We start from the raw sequence: 25,910 nt of genomic DNA, 5'->3' as shown, positions 1-25,910 counted from the left end.
AGACTTAGAGTTACATCATACGGATGTAAAAACCGCTTTCCTGAATGGAGAACTAGATGAAGAAATCTATATGGAATAGCCTGAGGGCTTCATACAGAAAGGGAACGAACAAAAGGTTTGTAAACTCCTGAGATCCATTTATGGACCCAAGCAATCATCTAGATAGTGGTACTTAAGGTTCCACAAAGCTATAAGCTCATATGACTTTGAAATGATCGAAGAAGATCACTGCGTTTATGTCAAGCGGTTTGGAGACAACTTTGTCATTCTATCCCTCTATGTCGACGACATACTCCTGGTTGGTACCAATCTTAAACTAATAAAGATGATCAAAGAGTGGTTATCCTTAAACTTTGAGATGAAAGACATGGACGAAGCAGAATATATCTTAGGCATTAAGATAAGAAGAGATCATTCTAGAAAATTGCTGTCATTGTCACAAAAGGCATACATAGCAAAGATTCTTGAGCATTTCAATATGAGAGACTGTAAGCCTATGGATACCCCTGTGGTTAAGGGACATAACCTAAGCGAGGAAATGCGCCCTACAAAACAATGCGATATAGAACGCATGAAAAGAGTCCCATACTCAAGTGCTGTTGGCAGCCTAATGTATGCCATGTTGTGTACCAGGCCAGACATATGCTTCACAGTTGGACTTGTGAGCCGATTCCAATCCAATCCAGGAATAAAACACTGGGAAGCTGTAAAGAGGATTATAAGATATCTAAAAGGAACCATGGACTATGAGTTGTGCTATCAAGGAAACGGCCTTCGTGTGGAGGGTTATTCCGATGCTGATTGGGCAGGAGACCTAGACGAGTGACACTCGACGTCAGGCTATGCTTTCCTACTGAATAACGGAGCAATCTCCTGGAGCAGCAAGAAGCAAACGTGTGTGTCTCTTTCATCCATGGAAGCAGAATATATAGCATGTTCTGCAGCTGTCCAAGAAGCTGTGTGGCTCAAAAGATTCTTAGTACGATTGTGAATCCATAGTGGAAGTGAGGGACCAACTCTGATTCACTGCGATAGTCAAGCAGCAATAGCCTATGCAAAGGACCCCAAGTACCATAATCGTACTAAGCATATAAACATAAAATATTACTTTGCAAGGGATATGATCGCTAAGAAACAAGTGACAGTTCAATACTTGTCCACTCATAAGATGTTGGCAGATCCCCTAACCAAGCCTATAGCTAGAGATCCTTTTGTTAAGCATGTAAAGGCCTTGAGCATGCGTAGAGCATGATGTATTGAACTCCTTTTTCTTATTCAAGTACGCAGGCACAAGGCTTGTTGTACTGAACTTTTTGTTTCCTCTTACTTAGTAATTCAATGCATTTTATCTAATTCAAAGAAAATTTTCTTGTATATACATTTGTGTATTTATACATGCATAGGCACGAGGTATGCAATACAAATATGTCGTACAGGTTACAAGGTTGGCTCACTCACATGAGCAACCGCCTCGCTATGTTCTTATAGTATATAGAAGGTTTGACAGCAGATGATCACCATGAGATGGTAGAGAAGAATCACTACACAAATGTTGCCTCAGCTAGACTGAGATGAGACCCATAAAAGTCTGGGCCGAATCATAGATAATGTGTCATCCATGAGACTTGTAGCCAGACAAGGAACTCTTCACTAGTAAGATGTCATATATAGTTGTGATGAAAGAGCTCTTGGTCCAAATGTTGGAGTGCATTTGAAACTTAAGTTTGTACGGTGCTATTAAAACCAAAAGCGACATACTCTACTTGGTGGATTGAGTGCCGTAGCATGCAATTCATACTGCATGAGCTCACTCAAATCCGCAACATGGGGCGTAGATGGAAGATCCCTGATCCATTACGGTGTGAGTCCCAGAAAGGAAATAAACCTTTTATAATGCCCTTAGGACTTAGACAGCATCACAAGGGTTTAGTTTAGTGACAGCTACTCTAGCCTAAACCCCATGATCAAGAATGATGCGATCTAATGAGTCAAGACTAGGAAAGCAACTATGCCAAGTCTAAATGATGAATAGTCAGAAGGAAGATTTATCCTGAAATACACATCTACGTTGGTGTCTGTGACATGTCCCTTGCAGGTTGAACAGAACAACTAAGCAAGTGTGGATACCATACGTATGGTAAGGAAATCTGAGTAAACAAAATAACTCGAGAGGGATTAGATATGCCACAAGTAAAGTGTATGGATAAAACTAGGGCATTCGAGGCAACAAGCATACAATTTGCAGGTACACTAAGGGTGTTCTTGTGTGCTGGTCCTGAATAAAGGATTCCTAGTGCACAAGTACCCCAATCAATGACGTCATGCCCACGCGGTCATGGCAGACACCTAGTATGAAACAATGAAAGATTTAGCTATCACACGATGGGCAGCCCATCAAGTGCGAGTGGGAGATGTTGGATTTTGGGCTTGGGATCCGCCCTTGATGGGCCGGATTATTTGATTGGGTATAAAGAGAATATACCAGTCAAATATCCAGGCGATATTGTGATATGTTTGACTTGGTCAAATGCCCTGAATCATATCCAATCGGTTACGATATAAATCTAATTAATTTATATTAAATTAATTAATTTATATTGTGTAGATTAAATATATATTAAGTATATATATTTAGAATTAATTGTGATTGATTCTGGATTTAAATTCAAATATCATGATATTATGAGATAAGAATATATTTATATATCTTATCTCAGATTTTATTTGATGGGCTCAGTGGATATTTTTGGCTACCCAAAATACCCCTGACAAAAGCTATAAATAGAGGCTTCCCCCTTTCAGTTCAAATCACTCCAGTAGTAGAGCTTTCCTACTATATATATCTCTCTCTCTTATTTCTTTCTTGCAAAGAGGTGCTCTGCTGTGCATTTAAAAGCTCAGACTTTTATAGTCTAGCTTAAACGTGAGGTAAGAAGACCCGAGATCCGACCCGAGATCCAACCCGGTATGTTTTTGATCCATTGTCTTCTTATTCTAACACTGCCAAATTTGAACTTTCCCTTTCTTCTCTTTTCTTCCATCCTTCCTTCCTTTTTTTTTTTTTTTAAAAAAACCTTTGTATATATATCCACCAAAATGAGATTATTCCCATTATTCCTCTCTTCTGCTAGTTATACATCAAAATTGCTATTACCTGCAATTTTGCATGGCCTCGCTCTCCATAAATTTCTTTTCCTTCTTCCCCTGTTTCTGGCCAGGGATTTTGAGAGCAGAGGCACATTGGCCTATCAGGAAATTAAAATGATTAATTTTATTTTAAACCCATCGGTCTTTACACTTTGACAAACGAAAGATGAAAAATAAGCCATATAGAAGCAAAACGGCGAATGGGAAAAAATACCTTATATAATTAGCGATTAAGACAATATTTAGTCGGTAAAAAAAATGATTTTTGAAAGCGAAATGAGAAATGTATTTCAACTGTTTTGGCCGGAAGATGACAGAAACTGCACAGGGACGCCGGAGAACAGAAGCTCAAGCATGCATTTTTGGAACAAATCTCAAAAACACAAATAATCAAATGCTTACCCTCAAATTGCATATATAAAAGGAACTCCATACTTGCAATGTTTCAGGCTTGGGGAAAAAGAAACCTATGAAGATTGCTAAGTAAATACTACTTCTGATCCTTAATATAATAACTACTTGACTAATTTGAGTAGATTAAGAAAGTTAAGTTAGTTATTTGTAATAAATAAATGTTATCTTTACTAAAATATCATTGCTAATCATGCGTATTAAGTAGAATTATCATGAAATCTTTAACATATGCAACTATTATAAAGACTACATTGAAAAAAAAGAGGATAAATATGAAAGACAAAGTGAATTGAAATCTTATATTTAAGACTAAAGTAAATATCAAATTGACTTTTATATTAAGGACCGAAGGTAGTACTTATAATTGAGAAAACTAAGAAAAATAAATAAAAAGAAAAAAGAAAAAAAAAAGCTATAGGGATCTGATTAAAAATCAAATAAGATTACTGACGAATTAAGGGCTTGTTTGTTTGTTTCTTTCTTTTGTTTTCTTCTTCTCAAAATAATTTTATCAAATTTTTTTAAAATAAGTTTTGAGGGGAAAAAAACCAAAAAAAATATGTTTGAATAATTATTAAAAAAAAATCACATTTGGCAATCACCAACAGTGATACAAGGTTGGCGGTGAGTGAAAAGAGAAGAATGTTTCTCCAATGTTTTAAAACAAAAATAAAAATACAAACACAAAAATAAGAAAATATTTTCTAATACTTTTTCTTTTTAAAACAACTAACTAAAAACAAATTACCAAATAATTTTTTTATTTTTAAAAACAGAAAATTGTTTTCAAAATGAGGATCCAAACAAGACCTAAATTTTTGTGAATAAAAAATCATATCATTAGATTAGACGTTAAAGATAAAGATTAGACATAAGCTATTCATTAATGAAGCATGGTGTTACAATAAGCTTGTGCTTCCTTACCCCCAAATCACCAACAAGCATACTCACTTATTGATTTGTACCCAACTAATTAGTGAGAAAAACTGTTACATATCAATACAAGCATGTATATTCAAAAGTGAAACCTCTATTTATTTTTTTTAAAAGAAAATCATGGGCTGATCAAAAGTGGACTTTTTTGGGCTAAAAACGAAAGAAAAATAATTAGGGCTAATTTGGATAAAAATTTAGAGTTAATATTATTTTTGGTTCTTAAAACTTGACGTTTAGGTTTTGTTTGTTAAAAATCTTTAGGCAAACTAATATGAGGTCAAATTTCAGAAACTAAAATTATTGATTTCAAATTTCATAAACTAAAATGAGATTGAACTTCCATGAGTGAAAATAGTATAGCTCAATATTTTTTATTTAAAAAAATTGGTCTTATTTCAAGAACTAAAAGCAAAACAGATGATCTTATACATTACACAATTAAAAAAAAAAAGTTTATAACACACACAAGTTATGAATAGCATCACTTTTTTACTACTCCAGTCCTTAGTTGTTAAGTTGATTTTAATCCTAAATATAAGACCCATTTATCATATTTATTAATTTTTTTAAAATTACCCCTATGTATATTCCTTCAATTATAATCAAGTACAAGAGAAAAATGAGATATTAAAAAAGATGATTATGGTATTTTAGAAAAAACGTGTGACATTTTTTATAATTAACTAACTTATCTAACTTCCTTAATCTAATCAAATTAGTTAAATAAATCTTAAGGTCTTATATTAAGGACAGGAAGAGTAATATTAATATATTAATATCCATGATTTAGTCATTTTGATATTATATTGCTAAGCTAAGCCAGATGCAGGAGTTTGGCATCCCTAATTTTTCTTGTGCTTTTTATGGAACAATTTTTTTTAATATATTTATCTCGCTAAAATTAGTTAAAATATATAGTCTATGCATGCACCGGTCTCTGCTTGAGGTTTGGGTTGTGACAGAAACGTAGTTCTCATTCTGAAATAATATCAAATCAGTCGGTCACACTTAATTGGGATTAAAGAAATAGCTGAAAGCTAAAGAAAACCAAACTATGAACACCGAAGTTCGATAAATAGATTTGCCACAACTTTTTTTTTTTTGCAAGCGAGAATTTCAACTAGTTTAAGAACAACGTGATAACTGGTTAACTCTTAATGATCCACGTGGTCAATGGAGCACTAAAGGCAATAATGACCCACAAAAGCCAATAAAAAACCCAAATATTTTCCGCTCAATTTCTCCATTATCACTAGCAATCACATGAACAAATTGGCCATAAAACCTTTTAGAGAGGGAGGGGGGAAATCAGACACTATATAATAAATAACGGAGCAAGGAAATCATAAGCAGAAAATCCTATTTTAGACGTGAAAGGATTATATTAACTAACGTGGGGCCGAGAAAAGTAATGTTACAGTGGAAAAAGAAATGAACCTACAAGCTTTTTCACATTTTCCAGCTTGGAGCACCTTGAACTTCAGAAAACTGCAATGTGAAGACGAACTATAATTAGTGCAGGCACTTTAAACAAAAGAACGATAGTTAAGGTCAAGTTTCTCATATCCATATCCATAATGTCAAGTTTTCAAACACATGGCTATACGTCCTATTTTAAAAATATTATCATTAAACTATAAATTGACATTGGGAAGAAAAAAAAAAAAAGAAGGTAGGATATATAGCTAAGTGTGATTGAAAAACTTGATATACTAAATACAAGAAACTTGATGTAAGTAATTTCTTAAACAAAATTATAGGCGTTCAGGAATCAGCACCATGCAGGTTCAAAATTACTCTGTAAAAGCAACAAATGAAATTAAGCCTTCAAATTCACACATACCTAAGCTCAAGATAAATCAAATCGAACAACCACACAAGTAATGTTGTCTGAGCTTCCTCGTGTGTAGGCTTCTTTAACAAGTTCTCTGGATGCAGCTTCTGCGTCTGTTATGTTTTGCACCAAAGACACCGCTTCCTGAAAGAAAAGGAACGGGACAAACAGATTTATTTCAGTCATGATAAAATACCAAAACCGTCTCATTGTGATGCAAATGTGCAAAAGGCGTTTCAAATGCCTAATCAAAAAAGTTCATGCATAAAGACCACAGCTGAGAAGAATAAGGCTATGTTTGGATGGGAAGGAAAGTGGGAGGGACGAAATACTAGGAAGAAATTTTTTTTAAAATAATAAAAAAATTTACTATTCTGAAGGAATTTTCCCTCCTAGTATTCTTTCCTCCCTAATTTTCTTTCCATCCAAACAAAAGGTAACAGGTTGTGTATTCAGCATTTCTTAGATTTGATGGGGCCAAAAAAAAAAAAAAAAAAGTCCCTAGCATTTTGAATCATAAATTCAGAAGCAAGACCCTTGAGAGTTGCTTCTAGCAGACAATCAATATATGTTTGGAGAATTTAAGTAGACAAAGTCCAACATTTGAACTCTACAAACAATTGACTATGACATTGTATGATTTATTCTGGAACAAAGAAGAATAAAAAGAAAAATTCGAAGTGCATGCAAATTTAAACTGGCAACTGGCAAGGTAGCATGCAACAGAAAATTGACCATACCATAAAGCTGGCAAAGCATGAAGACAATTAAGCAAAAAAGCGGAGAAGGCAGCCAAGGGTATTTGCAATAAATGTTAAGAGGAAGTCATTGTTCAGAGAATCGGCTGGCTCTACATTCTGTGAAAGGACGACGCATAAAGTATCTTACCACAACCAGAGTTCTAAACGTAACGTCCTTTAATTCTGGGATGATTTATTTGTTATTCTTCATGTATTTATTCCCCTTTATATATAAACATATATTATATTATAATTTATTGTTACTACAGCATATTTACAAGAATATGTAGGGATATTACACTCTAAGAAAAATGCCTAATGATTGGAGAAAAAGTGCTTTAATACCTATTTACAAAAATAAAAAAGATATCCAGAACTATGCTGGCTATAGAGGGATTAAGCTCATGAGACATACTATGAAATTGTGGGAGAAAGTGATAGAACACAAGTTGAGATTGAAGACTTGTATTTTTGAAAACCAACTTGAGTTCATGCTAGGAAGGTTGACAACAGAAACGATTTATTTGCTGAGGGGGTTAATAGAAAAGTGTTGAAGCCACGGAAGAGATTTGTATAGGATTTTTATTGATTTGGAAAAAAGTTACAACCGTGTGTCGAGAGAAGTGCTTTAGAGAGCCTTAGAAAAGAAAAGTGTGTGTTTCACTTAGAATAAAGTCATATAAGACATGTATGGTCACAACCAGTGTTAGAACACCAGGCACTGAGACAAAAGACATTCCTATAAGGATTGACCTATATTAGGGATCATCTTTGAGCTCCTATTTGTTTAAACCTAATCCTCGATGATCTAACTGGGCATATCAAAAAAGAAAGCCCTAAATGCTTGCTTTTTATTGATGATATAGTTCCGTTAGTTGAATCAAAAGAAGAGATTATTGCTAAACTTGAGACATGGAGAAGAACCTTGAAGTCAAAGGTTTTTTTTTTTTTTTTGAATAGAAGCAAGACAGAATATATGTATTACATTTTTTATAAGAGATGAGCTAGAACAAATTTGGAGGTTAGACTGAGAGATCAAGTCATTCTACAAGTAGAAAAGTTTAAATATTTAGGACCAATTATGCAAAAAGATGGTAAAATTGATGGTGATGTTAGTTATAGAATTCAAGCTGGGTGGTTTAAATGGAGAAAAATGACGAGTTATTTGTTATTGGAAAATACCCAATAAGGTCCAAGTAAAGTTTATCGCACTGTAAGATCAGCAATGCTATATGGTAGTGAATGTTGGCTTTTAAAGGAACAACATGAACATAAAATAGCAGTAGTCAAAATGAGAATATTGAGATAGATATGTAGTCATACAAGAAAAGATACGATTCATAATGAACATATACACAAAAAAGTTGGAGTGGCTACTCTTGATGAGAAAATGATAGAAAACCGTTTGAAATGGTTTGTTCACGTGCAAAGAAGGTCTTTGGATGTGACGATGAAAAGAGTTAATCAAACAGTATGGAGTCTTCTAAAAAGAAATAGAGGAAGGCTAAAAGAACATTTAATGAAGTCGTTGAGCAAGATCTTTTAATTAACAATATATCTAAAGATTTGGCTTTGGATAGAGCTTAATAGCATCGTGCGCTCCATGTAGCCAACTTCACCGGTAGGATAAGGTTTTGTTGTTATTGTATTACTACAACATATATGTATATTGATTTCTTTGCGAATGCATAGTTATTTGAATAGTGCCGTCAATAATAAGAGCTAATTAAAAGAAAAAAAAAAAAGAAGCAAGGGAGGAAATGATAAATGATAGACAAAAAAAAAAAAAAAAAAAAACTCAATTCCTAGCCTATTGTCAGAAGAAGTTTGTACATTTACTGACCATGTGATAATAGATCACTCTCACCACTTTATTCATTACATATATATTTCTATTGTTTTCTAATGTAATGGAGACATCAAAACAGCAATTCCCAAGGTATAATATGCACTGCTTGTATAGTAGGAATAACTTCCATATTTCTAACCTCAACCCAATCTATCACAAGCCTACATGGCCATAGCTACTAGCTCGAGTCTAGACACACAAAATTCTTATAGCATTACAAAGCTAAAGTATATATTTAGTCCTTTAACTTTATAGAGAGTTTCAATTTGCTTCTTTAACTTTAAAAAGTACTCCTCTGGTCCTATTTACAGAGCAGATAGAGAAGAAAGTTTTCGGTCCTATTTATAGGGTAGAAAAAGAAAGTTTTTATGTAAATGTACAATCTTACAATTCATTTATTATTATGTTGACTTTGTTTTTATAGGGTATGATATATATTAAAAAAAGATAAAGTTAGAAAGCTGTTAAATTTTAAATGAGAGTTAATAAAGTTTAAGGTTTTTCTTAGTCTGTGTGAAACATGGTCAAAGTGACTTATACATAGAACCAGAGGAGTATAGTTTTAGTCCTCTAATCCTAAAATCGTTAACAAAAAATGATGATAAAACATTCTAAAATGCTAACATATTAAGTTTAATTTTCAAACAACCATAATTGTTACAAAAAATCATCATTTAAGCCTAACTATTATACGGTCAAAGGACTAAATGTATCCTTTTTAAAAATAAGGGGCCAAATTGAAACCTTCTATAAAGTTAAGAGACCCAATGTGTGCTTTAGCCTTGTTACAAATCAGAATTAATAGAAAGAAATGAATGTTTTTCTTCACATGATTTTTATATATTATAATTCAGGTACTCTTTTGTTTAATATAAAACGGGCTCCATGGTTCTTCAATTTGCTTGCATCTTGCTTCAAATATGGCTAGTGCCAAGAACCAAACACTATTATGAAAAGTAGAGAAGACAGGAGATAAAGGGGAAAGAGAAGAAGAGAAACTGAGGAGAATTAGAGAGGACTAAGAGACTGAGAGGAGTGTGTACCATCCACCATGTTCAGGAATTTATATTCCCACTTATTTTTTGTTTTTAAAGGGGCCAATTACAGCCACAAACCCACGCATATTTACACTCGTTTCCCATGGGAAGGAAACAAACACTCTCCGTATCCACTCCAGGGTTTGAGCCTACATCCTCCTTGTTACAAGAGAAGCAAATGCACCATTGCGGCACATGAGCCACTGGCCTATATTCCTACTTAGTCACAAAACTATGACGCAATGTCAAGGAGTCAACTGAAATGGCTCTTGACAAGCCAACTTGCCAGAGCAAGTAATCCAAAGTTCAATTCTTGTCACTCCCAAATTGAGTTCCATTAAAGGGTGAGCGCATCCAACCCAAAGAGCCCTATTGTTCAAGGATATGCTAGAAATAATTAAGCTTTTTGAATTGAACCTCTCCTTGACGCCACATAGTATTAAATCTTCCAATCTAGGTGCAGTAATTCTATAACAAGGGAATTTAAATTTTTAAATACATATATGTAATACCTAGACATCTGATAAGTCAAAACAAGTTTCCACATAATTGGAAAATTAAGATGTCTAGCCACTAAATTCTTCTTGAGATGGATGATGCAATAAAAATAGCCCAGAATTATGCACCACAAAGAAAATTGTCAAAAACCAAAAAGATGAACCTGACATATGTCGTGATTAATTTGTTCTTTCCAATATCACCCAAAAAGATTATTTAATGAAAAAGAATGAAGAAGCAGTTACAGATTCTAGCCAAGTATATACTCTCCAGTTCTAATTATAAGACATCTAGAAATTCTTCATGCTCCTTAGTATAAGCCACTTTACAAAATGTACGAATGAAGCATTTATGATTCTTTCTTCCCCCTGGGGGGGGGGGGGGATAAGCCTTTCCTTATTTTACTAATGCAAGCAACCCTCTTTCTTTTCTACGTTCTGATTAGTGTGGACAACAAAGCCATTATCCCACACGTGGACCAAAAACCTGATGTGTTAAAATTAGGATTAGGTTTCAATTTTGAATGCAGAAAAAGAGAGCCCACACACCATTTATTTATGGATAATTTTAAAATATTGTGATGATTTCGTAACAAGTCAAAGTTATTAACAAATTTGAACCGATTTTCCTAATCTATAAGATTCAGTTAAGTGTCTCATAAATAGTATCGGTAGTAGAGGGAATAGTTCCCAACAAAAAATTCAACCTATATTCTTTTTCCCTTCAAAAAAAAAAAAAAAAAGAGATTTAGGGTTTGGCTAATATTAAACGTGTAAAGATAAACTAACCTCGTTTGATATGACGTTCCAAAGTCCATCACTAGCTATTATTATAAACTCTACACCATTAATCTCTTCTTCCTAAGCCACAGCAGTGATGAAAAAGGGTAAGAAATTAGCAAATAGCATATATACGACAATGCAGGTCTTAACAAATGGGAGGTCAAATTTATAATTTTTGACAACCTGAATTTCTGGATCAGCAACAACATATGGCTTAAGAAGTTTGTCACCAAACGCACGGGAAACTGCTAGAACACCGCCAACCCGCCATGTGCCTGTGAAGATAAGTAGGAGAGTGAGCGATTTAGTATTATCCACGAAAAGAAGTTCATAACCCGTTAAACTAACCCACATGAGGTCTCTTGTCATTCAACTGGACTAACTCAAGAATCAAACATTAACTATCAATAACTTATAGATGAAAGACAAGATACAGGGTAGTAGAGCACTGGTAACAGCCAAAAAACCAGAAAAAATAAATAAAAACAAAAGAGCAAATATACCTGCCCACATGATGAATCCGCCAGCCTGTTCAATTCTCTGACGTTCATCAGATCTATCAGGTTTGTGATCAACTGACAAAGGGATAGCTACAGCAAAACACATAAAATTCACATAACAAAGAAAGGGAAGGAAAAGAGGAAGGGGGGGAAAAAAAAAATTGCGTGTTGATCTTTCTGGGTATTTTATAACATAAAACAGCATACATCCTAAACTAAAGAAACTGAAGTCATCTAAACCCACCTTTGAATTACACTGCAATATGTTTGCAGTACTGATCAACAAATTAGGAATATTTTCTCCCTAATTTAAACTGAATTCTTTCTCCATGAAAGTGTGTGATTTTGTGATGAATGTAGATTGTATTTTATTCAGAGTAGGCAGCAATATATATAGATACATAGGGACCGTGTAGAGAGAGAGAAGACTGCGGTCTTTTAGGGATAGACCGAGATTCTAGGATACAATCAGGTTCAAAGAGGAAATCAGAATAATATCTAACAGATTTAATGCTAAACCTAACGGCAGCCTTAGTAACCTAGGTTAACAAGAGAAACATATTAAATTAGGGTTTTAGGCCCACGGCCCACTAACCAACACTCCCCCTCAAGCTGGCAGGTAGAAGTCTAACATGCCCAGCTTGCTTCTAAAGAATTCAAACTTGGGCCGGTCCAATGGCTTGGCGAGAACATCTGCCACTTGATTATTAGTGTTTATGTATGAGAGATCAATTTCTTGTGATATTACTTTCTCTTTGATGAAGTGCCTGTCGATATCAACATGCTTTGTTCTTTCATGATGTACTGGATTCTGAACCATCTGTAGTGCTGACATACTATCACACCAAATTTTAATTGAAGGTATTTTCCTCACACCAATTTCTCTAAGAACTCGAGTTACCCATAGGCCTTCACATACTCCATCTGCTAGTGCCCTTAGCTCTGCTTCTGCACTACTTCTGGACACAACGGTCTGCTTTTTGCTCCTCCAAGTCACCAAGTTGCCCCACACAAAAGTGAAATATCCTCCAGTTGACCTCCTATCTACCTTGGTTCTGGCATGGCCAGCATCAGTATAGATGGTCATATTTCTAGATTCCCCTTTTTGAAAGAAGAGTCCTCTACCAGGGGTCATCTTCAAGTATCTTAGGATTGTATAGATTGCCTCCATGTGGTGTTCCTGTGGTCCATTTGAGAATTGGCTGACTATACCCACTGCATAACTTATGTCGGGCCTTGTATGAGAGAGGTAGATAAGTTTTCCAACCAGTCGCTTATATCTTTCAGCATCTACTGGAACCCCATCCTTTCTGTACTCTAGATCAACCGAGGAGTTCTTAGGTATAGGTGAAGGTTTAGCTCCTAGCATGCCTGTCTCTTTGAGTAGGTCAAGTGTATACTTTCTTTGAGAGACTGATATACCCTTTTTTGATCTTGCAACCTCCATTCCTAGGAAGTATCTTAACCGTCCTAGGTCTTTTATTTCGAAAGCCACTGCCAATGATTTCTTGAGTTGTTCAATCCCTTCTGCATCATTTCCTGTGACTACTATGTCATCAACATAGACAATCAGGATAGATACTGTTGTGCCTGAGTGTCTTACAAAGAGTGTATCATCTGCTTGACATTGTATGTATCCTGAGTTCTTTACAACCTTAGCAAACCTTTCAAACCAGGCTCTTGGTGACTGTTTCAAACCATAGAGTGATTTATATAGTTTGCAAACAGCTCCAGGTTTATTAACTTCCGCAAGTCCCTCAGGAACATTCATGTAGACTTCTTCTTCAAGATCCCCATTTAAGAAGGCATTCTTCACATCAAGTTGATGAAGTGGCCAATCTAGATTGGCGGCTAGGGACAGTAGTATTTTTATAGTATTTAATTTTGCAACCGGTGCAAAAGTTTCTTGATAATCGATTCCCTGTGTCTGCGAGTACCCTTTTGCTACCAGTCTAGCTTTGAATTTATTCACTGTCCCATCTGGATTGTATTTAATTGTAAAAACCCATTTGCACCCTACTGCTTTCTTTCCTTCTGGAAGAGTTGTAATCTGCCAAGTTTTATTCTTGGTCAAGGCCCTCAATTCTTCATTAATAGCTGCTTTCCACCTTGGATCTTTAATGGCTTCCACAAATGTTGAAGGGATCTGTTCTTCTTCAATCTTAGTCACAAAACTCCTCATACATGGAGACAAATGGTCATAGGAGACAAAATTGCTTATAGGGTGGCGAGTACATTGTCTTACCCCTTTTCTAAGAGCAATTGGCCAGCCAAGATCATCAGGATCTGAAGTTACAGTTGGCGGTTGGCTTTGCCATGGACTAGAGGGATCGCTACTATTTGGAATTGATTCTGAATTTTGTTCTCTTTCAAATCCACCTGCTGTTGCTCCTTCTATTTCACCTTCTTCTGGTTCCTGTATAGTGTTACTAGGCAGTATGTTTGAGTGAGGCATATTTGGAGTGTGTTCTGGTGTAGGAGTGAGTGATACAGGGACAGTTTCAGGGTCTGGTTCTGTCAAAACAGATCTGTTTGGCTCCACAGATGTAGGAACAGCTTGGTTTGGGATTGTTTCAAAACTGGTAGGGGCTGTGACAGGGGTTGTGACAGATTCTGGTTCAATGTTTTGAGGTAGACAAGGCTCTAGGAACTCCCATTCACTCGAATACTCCCCCTGAATGGGAGGATTGGGGTAATACCCTTGTGATTCGAAGAATTTCACATCCATGGTGATGAAATATTTCTTAAGAGTAGGGGAATAACATTTGTACCCTTTTTGAGAGGAGGAGTAGCCCAAGAAAATACATTTGAGAGCTCTGGGGTCCAATTTACCACCGTGGTGTTGGTGGACATAAGCAACACATCCAAAGACCTTTAAGGGAAGGTTATGAGCAATAGGGTTGGTGGGATAGGTTTGAGTGAGGAGGTCTAAGGGACTGTGGAAGTTGAGGGTTTTGGAGGGCATTCTATTGATAAGATAGGCAGCAGTGAGGATTGCTTCCCCCCAATATAGTTTAGGGACATTATGGGTGAACATTAAGGCACGAGTTACTTCAAGGAGATGTCTATTTTTGCGTTCAGCAGTCCCATTTTGTTGTGGGGTGTTGACACAACTGGTTTGGTGTAGAATCCCATGGTCACTTAGGTATTTTTGAAAACCTGAGCTGGTGTATTCTCTGCCGTTATCACTTCTAACAGTAAGAATTGGTGTTTGAAACTGAGTTATAATCATTTTATGAAAGGTGATAAAGGTGGATAACACATCAGATTTGTTTTCCAAAAGGTAAACCCAAGTTAAACGTGTGTGGTCATCAATAAATGTTACAAACCATTTGGCTTTAGTTAGTGAAGGTAATCGAGATGGTCCCCATATATCAGTGTGAATGATGCTGAAAGGTTTAGAAAAATGGTGAGGGTGTTGCTTATAGGAAGATCTTGTGTGTTTTGCAATTTGGCAGACATCGCATGTAAAAAAGGAGTCACTTTTATTCATAAGAGAGGGAAACAATTTTGACATGTAATGATGGTTGGGGTGGCCTAACCTATAGTGCCAAAGTAACACATCTTTATTTGTAGAACTAGTAGATAGAGCAGATGAAAAATAAGTAGCTTCCATATGCGACCCTTCTGATTTCATATGACCTTTCAATTCCAAACAGTAGAGACCATCTAGAACCTTAGCTACGCCAATCGTCTTCTGTTGCTTCAGGTCCTGAAATACACATTCAGCAGATGAGAAATTGACATTGCAATTCTGATGATAGGTTACTGTTATAACAGATAAAAGATTGCATCTTAAACCCGGAGCAAAAAGGACATTGTGAAGTATTATATTATGAGATATATATGCAGTACCGATACCCTCAACCTTCAAAGATTTACCATCTGCCACTTTTATATATACATTCGGTGGGCATGGTTTTCTGTCACTTAATAACTCTCCATTACCCGTCATATGATCTGTGGCGCCAGAATCCACTATCCACATTCTTCGATGGTGAACATTTGTATTTAAAGCAAGTACAGCGTTACCTGTATAGGCCGTATATCCAGCAGCGATGGTTGATCCTTGAGAATCATGTTTCTCAAGTATTTTTCTCAGCAGTTCGAGTTCTTCTTTATTCAATTCTGTTCTGGTTTTTCCTTCTGTGGTTCCAGTATAGCCACGGTTGTCAGGTCTTTCTCTTTTTTGAGGTCTGCCATGAATCTTCCAACAATTATCTCGGGTGTGTCCCTTCTTCTTACAATGATCACACCATTTTTGCTGCTTGTTTCTATTTTCTCCGTTGCTGTCTCCCTTAGAAAGAAATCCACTAGGTTGGTGAACTTCAGCCATGGTTGTAGTATCATCAGAGGTCAACTTCTTTCTGCACTCCTCGTTTCTTACTGTGAAGAATACTTCACGTAATGATGGCAAGGGGTCCATGCTCATTATTCTTCCCCTCACATCTTCAAAAGGAGCATCTAGACCAAGGAGAAATTTGAAAATCCGTTTTTCTTCCTTTATCTTTGCATACCTAGCAGCATCTTCTGGACACGTCCACTCATGTGATTCGTACATGTCTAATTGCTGCCATTGAACGAATAGATCAGTGTAGTATTTCGTGACAGACAAGTTTCCCTTTTTGAAGTCATGAAGGAATCGTTCAATCTCCAGGACTGCAGCCTTGTTTTTGAGAGAGGCAAACATGTCCCTTGTAGCGTCCCACACCTCTTTGGCAGATTGGAAGAAGGCAAATTGTGCACTGATTTCTGTAGTCATTGAGTTGACTAACCAAGCCTGCACCATTGAATTCTCGGCTTCCCAAGTGGCATATTTCTCATTACTAGTATCTGGTTTCTTTTCCGCTCCGGTTAAATAACCGTATTTTCCCTTTCCCATCACATATAGTCGAACGCTTGAGGACCATTGGAAATAATTCTGTCCATTCAAGCGATGAATGGTGATTGATATTGAGCTTGATTCAGAACTCCCCTGCGCATTGGTCGACGCTGTGGCTGTAAGTCCCGTCGTGTTGAGATTTGGCGCCATCTGGTTGCTAGGGCTATCTTCAGAGAAGCCCATACCGAATCTGATCATGGTGGCTCTGATACCATGTGTGATTTTGTGATGAATGTAGATTGTATTTTATTCAGAGTAGGCAGCAATATATATAGATACATAGGGACCGTGTAGAGAGAGAGAAGACTGCGGTCTTTTAGGGATAGACCGAGATTCTAGGATACAATCAGGTTCAAAGAGGAAATCAGAATAATATCTAACAGATTTAATGCTAAACCTAACGGCAGCCTTAGTAACCTAGGTTAACAAGAGAAACATATTAAATTAGGGTTTTAGGCCCACGGCCCACTAACCAACAGAAAGGAAAAAACTGAGAAGGCACCAACCTGAACCAGCTCTAGAAGCAACTACTCTGGAATCACCAACATTGGCAACAACAATTCGATCCCCCACCAATACAGCTGTTGATGCAGTGGATCCAGCATCTCTATGATAACCCTTTTCCTCCTTCAGGTAATCAACATCTGTCTGTTTAAATGCTTCAACTGCAATAAGGAAAAAAAATATTAAAAAGAAAAACATGTTTCTTCTTCAAGACAGCCCAGGTAGCAAAACAGCATGGAAAGAATGGAACTGATAGCCTCAACCAATCCAAATAGAACTTGTATTCTCCATTAACAGCCAATCTAATCATTAACCCTTAATAACCAACCCCAGCAGGTAGTAAAATCACTTAGTTATCATAACTATCTCTCCCTTCAGTAACTAGCTACAACAATTAACTGCAAAATAATCCCATAAAACTTTTGTCGTTGTTGTTGTTTTTTTTTTTTTTTTTTTGGGGGGGGGGGGTGTGTTCCTCTAAACTCTGCCACAAACCACATTAACTGTGGCATGCCTTGCCTCTCTCATTTTTTCTTCTCATGAGGTCCACCTATTGAACATAATATATAAATGCTCATACGGTCATACCAATGGCTGTCTTTGTGTCTTTGATAAAGTCAGGATGGCTGCTTATATTCTTAAAGAGATTCTTTTTCAAGTATTCAGCGGTCCGAGAACCTCCATGACCTGATAGAAACCAAAAATAAATAAAAGTAAGCAGAAAAGAAACAAAAGTAGAAACACGAACGTCACAGATAGAAGAAGAAAGAAAGAAAAGGAAAAAAAGAATAAGAAAAAAGGGTGTAGAAATATGAATAAAAGGTGTAAAACATAACAATCATGAGAAGGAACAATGGGCTTGGTCCAAAAAACGGAAGGAACAATGGGCATGTAACCACTCAAATTTTAGACATCTAGATCCAGATCCAAAGTATATATCCAATATCCAATATCCAAAGTCAATTCAACATTTGATAAATGGGTATAATTCTAATATCTGTACCTAAAGTACCTAAATGATTTTACAAGGATTGAGCACAAGCCATGGCGACACAGAATATCCAAAAATATTAAACAATTATACTTATTTTTCAAAATACAATATAAAATATATATTTAAATTTTATAATTAATGATCTTCTTATCTCAATAGTTGTGTAGGGAGGCATTTCCTTGTAAACATTACCAGCTTAGCTCCTTTTTGGGATCCAGGCCCATTTCGCCATTCCACTTGTTAAACATTTTTCAAAAGAAACACTATTATTCATGATTCATTTGATTTTTATATAGTTTTTTGTATCATTCTTTTGTTTTGTTTTGTTTTGTTTTTTTTTTTTGGTGCTACTAATTTATATCTCTTGGACTATGATACTGTATGATATTTCTTTAGAGCTTAAAGTATAATATAGGAATCAGCAAATTTAGCCTTTAATAACGCATGAAGAACATTAGCTCAACAAATAAATAGGTAGCAAATAAATTCGGTAGTATATAATATAATTTTCTTATGGATAATAATATATAGTCTAATTACTACGTCTAATAAACAGATTCTAGATATTTTGTGAGGGTACCATATCCACTCAGTGATATAGGATGAACCAGGCATCCAAAGGCTAAATCTTAATCCACCTATTTTTTTCTTAAAATAAGATTTCAGTTCTGCTATCTACACCTTATCCAATAATTGACATCTTATGAAAATCGGGGACACTTTTCAGATGAAGATCACCTGTTACCCAAAATACCCAAACCCATTGCCATCCCTAGCAATGAGCTCAATAAGATTATGAAGAAAAGGAATAAAAAGAAATGGAAGAAATGAATAAGAGATATAGGTAAGATACTGGCTACATTGTATTCAAATAGAGAAGATAAGATATAGGCTACATTGCCTTCAAATTTAGCATAGAACAATGCATATTTTTCTGTACGTTGCATGAAGTATTGAAGCCTGAGCTGAGTCACATGGTTCATTGTTTTCAATTCCAAGACGAGTAAATTTGATAGTAGAAGGTAACCAGTTCATCAGTCTAAGAGATTAACCAGGTTCTCGGACTTATTATTTCATACTTGTTTGCTGCCTTGATTATTGATGGATTTTCCAGTAATCTATAAAAGCTGAAAAGAATGGAGAATAGTCTCTCTAATTTTACATAAGTAAATTCTAACTTTTATGAGTTTAGGATTTCTGGGCTGATCTAGGATTTGAAATTAGCTTTGGCATATTTCTGTGTTATTTTGCAGCTAAATGCCCAACCCTGACCGTCTTTAAAATCTTAATTGCAGAAGGTAAAACCACAAGATGATCCACCTAACCTTTCTGAGCTTTATCCTTTTTTTCAATTTAATAACTTTTAGAATTGTAAGAATTCATCATAAGCAAAAACACGAAGTTTCCTAACCCAGTCTCAAGCCAAACTTATCAACCTCTACAATGGACGATGAAAAGAGACGTGAGACTTTAATTACTGATAAGTTAGTGACTAAAGATAACACAATAGATTATTCAATGTATAATTATATATTTTCTGATTTTTTACGTATTTTACACTTCTATTATTCTTATCTCTGTATACACTATGCTCCTATATTAAGCCTTTTGCTATTGTATTGGGAGTAATTATTAGGAGAAAGACTTGATTGGTTCAGAATTCTGTCTAATCCCTCATATTCTCCTGCTCCTCCCTTTCCCCCTTCAGATCTCCATCTCATCCTTTCTGTTTCTGCTTTTGTCTTTGACTTCCATCCCTCTTTGCATCTCTGTTCTACATTGCTATAAGACAAGGATGACAAGGAAGGGAACACAAACATTTCATAACAACTTTTCCTCTATTTCATGCCACAAAATACTAAAACTAATATCACAACACATATAGATAACAAACTGCTTTTTACCTTTATTAGAAAAAAAAAAATAAAGATGAGGCCTGTGTGCTGGAAAACAGGAACTTTCAACATACCATCAAAAACAGCAAAAAAGGCAACCATCTGACCATCAACCTCTGATATCCTTGTCTCATAGAAATCCTCCATTGAAGTCCTTTTCCCCTTGAAGCTGGAATATCCATAGCTCAATCTTCCATTTTGACTTCCCGAGAGACAGCTAATAAAAGACGGACCACTTTAGTCTATTACACAATTGTTTTAGGGACAATAACAGCGTGAACAAAATATTGAAGGAAATCCTACAAATCCATGGTGCTTTTTATCAGTCTTAGGAACTTCCAAAGTCCTAGTAAAATAATACTCATGGAATTGTTATTGAGTATTGAAACCCTTAAGCCTCTCAACAAGAAACATATCATTTATCAAAAAGGGTGAAAAAAGAAATTTATCATGCCATCATATTTTGCCATGATGTCCCTTCTCTTTCAGACAAATCGTTTTTCAATAGCACATAAAAGGGTAAGAACATCTAAAAATACCCAGTATCTGGTATTTTCTATGATAACAATAGCAAAAGTATATTCAGAACCCCCTCAAATTTTGTTTGGGCAGTGGACCCAAAATTTAAAAACCAGTTTCTATTTCTAAACTCGTTTCTTCTAAGCACATGTTGTTCTGCTGGGAGATTCCGTCAGTACATTAATGAAAGGAAAATTTGACAATTAGGCTGACAGTGAAAAGTTCAAAACAAATCAGCCGTAGACAACAGCTAGAAGAAGCTGTTCAGACAAATTACAAAGCCCAGATGAACGCATGTATTGCCAAATTGAATTATCCTGGCAAGGCTCCTGTTTGTTAAAGCAGAAAAAGTTACTCTAAAACTTTTCCAACGAACAGTGTTTTACATCATGTTTTAATTATAACATTATTACGAAAAAGAACACCATCAATCAGTATACTATTCAGTAAGAACAAAATCTATGCAACCAAAATTTACAGTTAAAATTTTGGAGGTTCAATTTTCCAACAATTTCAAATGACAATCAATTTATGCACATATTTGGTAAAAACAATTGATAAACAGATGTTGTGGAATGTCTATTGAAAAGGAAAACCGAAGATATCACCACAATGTGATCATTCCATTTGAAATGATATAAGGTGCCGTTTAGATAGATGGATTTAGGCTTCAATTTAACATTTAAAATTCATGTATTTAAAATCCTTTGCTTGGGTAGTATTAAAAATCCACACCAATAACAATGAGTTATCCTACATGTAGAGTTGTCCTACTTGCGGGGCTTATCCACTTGTTTGGGTAGTATTGAACGAGGATGGTGTGGATTTGAAATAATTAGGCTAGTTAGGTATTTGAAATATTAAACGAATTGTAATAAAAAAATTTCTTGGATTTGGATCAAATCCAAATTCATAAAATTTTATGCATCCATGGATTTGGTTCAAATCCAAATCCAAATCCCCACTAATCCCAACGTAACAAATATGTTTTGACAAGCTATAGTTTGCATCAAATTATGGTATCGAACAATTTAATTCTAGCTTTAGTGGTCTTGGGTTTACGCTAAGTGAGAAATCAACTTATGGTTTCTTGCTATAAATATTGGAAGGAAAAGATAATCGTTTTTTTTTTAAATTAAAAATCAATATCTATATCTATATATAAATATATATATATATATATATATATATATATAAAACCTATTGAAAGCCAAACTATTCAGAGCCAAAAACAATGTGGCTTCAACTTCAAGCTTTGTGCAACACAGAAGGCCCAACATCTATTTGATTGGAAAAGCATGTAATACATCAAATGGGGACAAACAAGCCTCCCAGAGAATTAATAAAACAAGTGAAAAAAGAAGTAAGCAACACTAGCTCAAAAACGCTTTACAGTCCCTTCAAATTCTCAAAATAACTCATCTTGAAAGACCATTTGTTGACTGAACAGCTAGAGGGAGGCCAAGTTCCTTCCTCAAGAAAATTTGCCGAGAGAAACATTATAGACAATACAAGCCAGAAGAAACACCCTGCCAAAAAGACTGCTTACTCCTTAAGATTCCCAAAACCCTTGAACGCAATAGCTTAAAAAGGTCTGCATCCACTGGTGACTTAATTGAAACATACTACATAATTAATAGATATTTTGAAAGAAGCGAATCAGAAATCCTCCCTCAATTTGCATACATTTCTAAATCATTCACTTTTTTGGCATGAAAACTGGGGAGCTCAATCAAATCATTAAATGAAAAATTGAATGATTATCATAACGAGCTTCAGCCAATTGCAAAATAATCATTAGACATGGGTATTAACATCAACAATATTTTCAAAGGATGACTAATTTAAGAGCCCCCTCTGACATAGAGGAACAGAAATAAAAACAAAAACCCCCCACACTTCACAGAAACTTGACACAGGAAAGTATTCCTGAATGCCAATCCCCTTGATAGGCAGGTTTTTTTATCAACGCCGAGTTCAAACCCAGGAACTCATTCAAGTGTGCGTCGCTGTTAACTAGCAGTTGACCCCTTGATAGGCAGCTTGGTCTTTGTAAAACATCATATAATTATTTATTCAGAGTTACAAGGATTCATGGGTACTAACATGTTGAAACCATCACTAACGAATGGCTCCGTTAATTTGTTTTTTTAGTCACCACTGACAACTGATTTCAACAATCTAATCACAAATTTTAACGAATTTCTCCGGTTCGTGCTATAATCATAATAAAAATATTCCTGACAAATTCTTGAAAAACCAACACATGGCCGGGTCATGAACCGAATTCAATAATAACGGGCAACATTAAACGAATTGCGCTGCAAAAATCAACCATATACCACATGCCATGACCATGATATGCAAACAAGAGTCAGGCATAATAAGAGATCTCCATCTCAATATTCATAATTTCCCATAAGAACTCGAAAACCCAATATGCAGCCCAATCAAGCACAACATAAAATGGGGAGAGGTGGGAAGCGAAATTGAAAAATTGAAAATTTCAAACAAGCACCCGACTTCAGCGTCCCATGAGTAGCGGAAAGTGGGACCCACCTGACGCCGCCACCGCTGAAGAGCGAATTGTTATCCTTGGAGAAGATCACAGGTTTCGGTGCCGGTGGCTGCCCGGCCTGATCGGTATCGGCCGAAGGCAGAGCGGAGGCAGAATGGGATGAAGAATCCGTGGCACTAGAAGAGGCGGAAGGTGAGGCAGAATCTGTGGAGGCCGAAACAGTGGGAGGGACAGGAGGCGGGTCCGTATCAGTGATCATTCTGCCATTTCAGTGTCAGCGAGCGTACCTTTTCTTTGAACTCTTCTGCCTTTCCGCTGTGCTTTGTTCTTCGGACCTGCTGCGCTCTTTTGGGTCCCCTCGTTTATCTCGCTCACTTTGTCCCCCATGTGGTTTTTGCTAAGTGCAATTTACCCTTGTCACCCCAAAAAAAAAAAAAAGTGTAATTTACCCACCACTTCTTGTCCGTTAGATTAGTTTTTGGCAAAAACGACATTTAAAGGCCTTAAAATTTGTATAATCTTAAATAAAGCAAAATATATTGATTACTCTTCTATTTTATCTTAATTACAGAAATTTTTTCTTTATGTTAAAAACGTGTATAAATCTTCCTTTAAATTAAAATCTATATTATACAAACCTCTTTTATATTTTTAAAATTTTATTTCTATCTATCAAACTGTTAGTTGATTATTAAATTTAACTTTTAAATTTTTGTTTCAACCAAAATATTCTTCTTTAACATGACTCTTAGTTAAAAATTTATATCTAAAAAAAATAATTTTTGATACAATAAAAAAATAATTTTAATGCATTTGCATTTTCAAAATGTTTTATATGTCATAAAATTTTAATTTTGATTATATTATAGAATTATATAATTTTAATTCTTCATGAAATATTGAAACTTAAGATTTTTTTAATGGCTAGAAAATATTTTGAATGCTTATTTTTTCATCACATAATATGAATTATGTGAGTTTGAAAAATTATATAAATCATTTAAATTTTTTAAAAAAATTTGTTGCAAACATTTATAACTTATTTAATTTGATCGATTATATAGTTGTTTAAAAAATTAACCAAGTTTCTATTCAATATTTTTTTCTACGTTTACATTAACTAAAGTACTTAATTTTTTGGCCCAATACAATAAAAACATTAAACAAACTACAATTTTCAAAAATTAAAAAATAATGTAAAGGAAAAAATCTTAAATTCGTCAAGATAGTTTTAACCAAAATTTAGGGATTTAGTATTATGAAGAGTAAATTAGTAAATAGAAAATATTTCAATATAAATTTTAATTAAAAAAGCATCTTTTTGAAATATTCTTAATGGTTTGAACTTAGGTATATATTTTTAAAATAGAGGAGAAATCTGTGTAATTAAAATAAAATACAAGAGAGGTTACAATATTTTACTCTTTTAAATAATGTACTTGTAATAAATCATTATTTTAAATTAGGATTTTGAAATTCAAGCAACATGACAAATATATTCCCATCTATAGGGAACAAAGTAAAGATCTCCTTACTAAATACTCACTAACGTCCAGCCACTACCACACCACCACTCCAGGCTCCTGCTAGCATCAAAGCTATCAACTACTAGTGAGCTAACTGCTAAGGGAGGTTTTTTATTTTGTAAGTGGGGTTGGTGAGATTTGATCTCTCATGCTAAAATTAAGTCTGAGCATTGAGCTAGCAACTCTTGTCAACATTATAATACAAAAAATAAATAAATAAGTTAACTCTTATACTTGACTACAAGTTGTTCACAATACTTCAGATGAAAATAATAAGTTCTGAATGTAAAATGCAAGTCTCAAGTTGAGATCATTATCATGTTTTTTTTCTAATTCATAAGATGTGAAATGGGATAGTAATTGATTAAAGAAGGACATTTTTTTTTAATAACCCATATGAGAATAACAAGTTTTGAATGCCAAGTGACTAAAGTAGTGATTATGAACTACTGTTTTTGAATATCAAAGAGCATTTTTTTTTCATAATTCATTTGGAAATAACAAGTTTTGAATGTAAAGTAATGAGTTCAAAGTAGAGATTATCAATTACATTTTTAAATAACCAAAAGCATATTTTTTTCATAATTCACTTAAAAATAACAAGTTTTGAACATAAAATTACTAGTCTCAAGTAGATATTACCAACATATTTTTTCCAAACAGAAGAAAAAGTTACACATCAACATTATCACTGACATGTTACCATTAATAACTGTGGTTTTTTTTTTTGGAAACCCTTACAATTCGTTTCATTTTTTTATTTTTTTAAATCTTTATGAGTCTGGGAGAAGTTAAACAAATAATAAATTCCAGATAAATATGGTAAGTGTGTGACCTGCTAAAAAGGTAATAAATGCTAAATAAATGCTAACCAAGAAAGTATAAATTTAATTAACATATTCTTTTTTTTTTGGTAGGCATTTACTGCCTTTTTTTTTGCAGGTCACACACTTGCCATATTTATCCAGATTTTTTTTTGAACTTCTCACAACCTCATAATTTTTTTTTAAAAATAAAAATTTATAAAAATGAAAAAATTGCAATTGTTTAAAAAAAAAGAAAGCCTATAGTGGTTAATGGTAATATGTTAGTGACAACATTAATGTGTAACTTTTTCTTCTATTTAGAAAAAAATATGTTAGTAATCTCTATTGGATGCTGGTCATTTTGAATTTAAAATTTATTATTTCCAACTAAATTATGAAAAAAAAAATATGTTTTTGGTTTTCAAAAAGTAATTGGTAGTCTCTACTTTGGACTCATCATTTTACATTTAAAACTTATAATTCCGAGGTGGATTGTGGAAATATATGCTCTTTGGTATTCAAAAAAGTA

General features: G+C 34.6%; 1 protein-coding gene across 3 annotated transcripts; it reads right to left on the bottom strand.

The window, feature by feature from the left end:
- Positions 1-5,331: 5,331 nt before the first annotated feature.
- LOC114754805 (probable protein phosphatase 2C 11) lies at positions 5,332-23,426 on the bottom strand. Of its 3 annotated transcripts, XR_003741258.1 has the most exons (10): positions 23,091-23,426; positions 20,087-20,229; positions 17,712-17,810; positions 17,126-17,284; positions 11,741-11,827; positions 11,421-11,512; positions 11,244-11,315; positions 6,341-6,475; positions 5,939-5,985; positions 5,332-5,475 (listed from the first exon to the last, which is right to left on the bottom strand). XR_003741258.1 is itself a non-coding variant. In XM_028943639.1 (9 exons), the coding sequence occupies exons 1-8, from the start codon at positions 23,306-23,308 to the stop codon at positions 6,347-6,349; spliced, it is 999 nt and encodes a 332-aa protein (XP_028799472.1). In that variant the 5' UTR covers positions 23,309-23,426; the 3' UTR covers positions 5,816-5,985; positions 6,341-6,346. The 3 variants fall into 3 exon arrangements, 2 of the variants coding, with proteins under 2 accessions (XP_028799472.1, XP_028799473.1); XM_028943639.1 differs by lacking the exon at positions 5,332-5,475 and having other exon boundaries at positions 5,816-5,985; XM_028943640.1 differs by lacking the exons at positions 5,332-5,475; positions 11,244-11,315 and having other exon boundaries at positions 5,816-5,985.
- Between the last annotated feature and the right edge of the window lie 2,484 nt (positions 23,427-25,910).

The sequence above is a fragment of the Neltuma alba genome, unplaced genomic scaffold (genome assembly GCF_004799145.2).
Source record: "Neltuma alba isolate B1F8T4 unplaced genomic scaffold, ASM479914v2 tig00010190_pilon, whole genome shotgun sequence".
Lineage (NCBI taxonomy): Eukaryota > Viridiplantae > Streptophyta > Magnoliopsida > Fabales > Fabaceae > Neltuma > Neltuma alba.
Note: the sequence above shows the minus strand (reverse complement) of the source record. Positions and strands in the feature narration are given on the sequence as shown.

Bases quoted from the DNA above. Each gene is read 5' to 3' on its own strand.
- LOC114754805 (XM_028943639.1), bottom strand. From the start codon at position 23,308: ATGATCACTGATACGGACCCGCCTCCTGTCCCTCCCACTGTTTCGGCC. The intron at 17,285-17,711 runs GTATGACCGTAT...TCCTTATTGCAG, and splicing joins AGACACAAAGACAGCCATTG to TTGAAGCATTTAAACAGACA. The intron at 11,513-11,740 runs GTATATTTGCTC...TTATCTTCACAG, and splicing joins CGGATTCATCATGTGGGCAG to GCACATGGCGGGTTGGCGGT.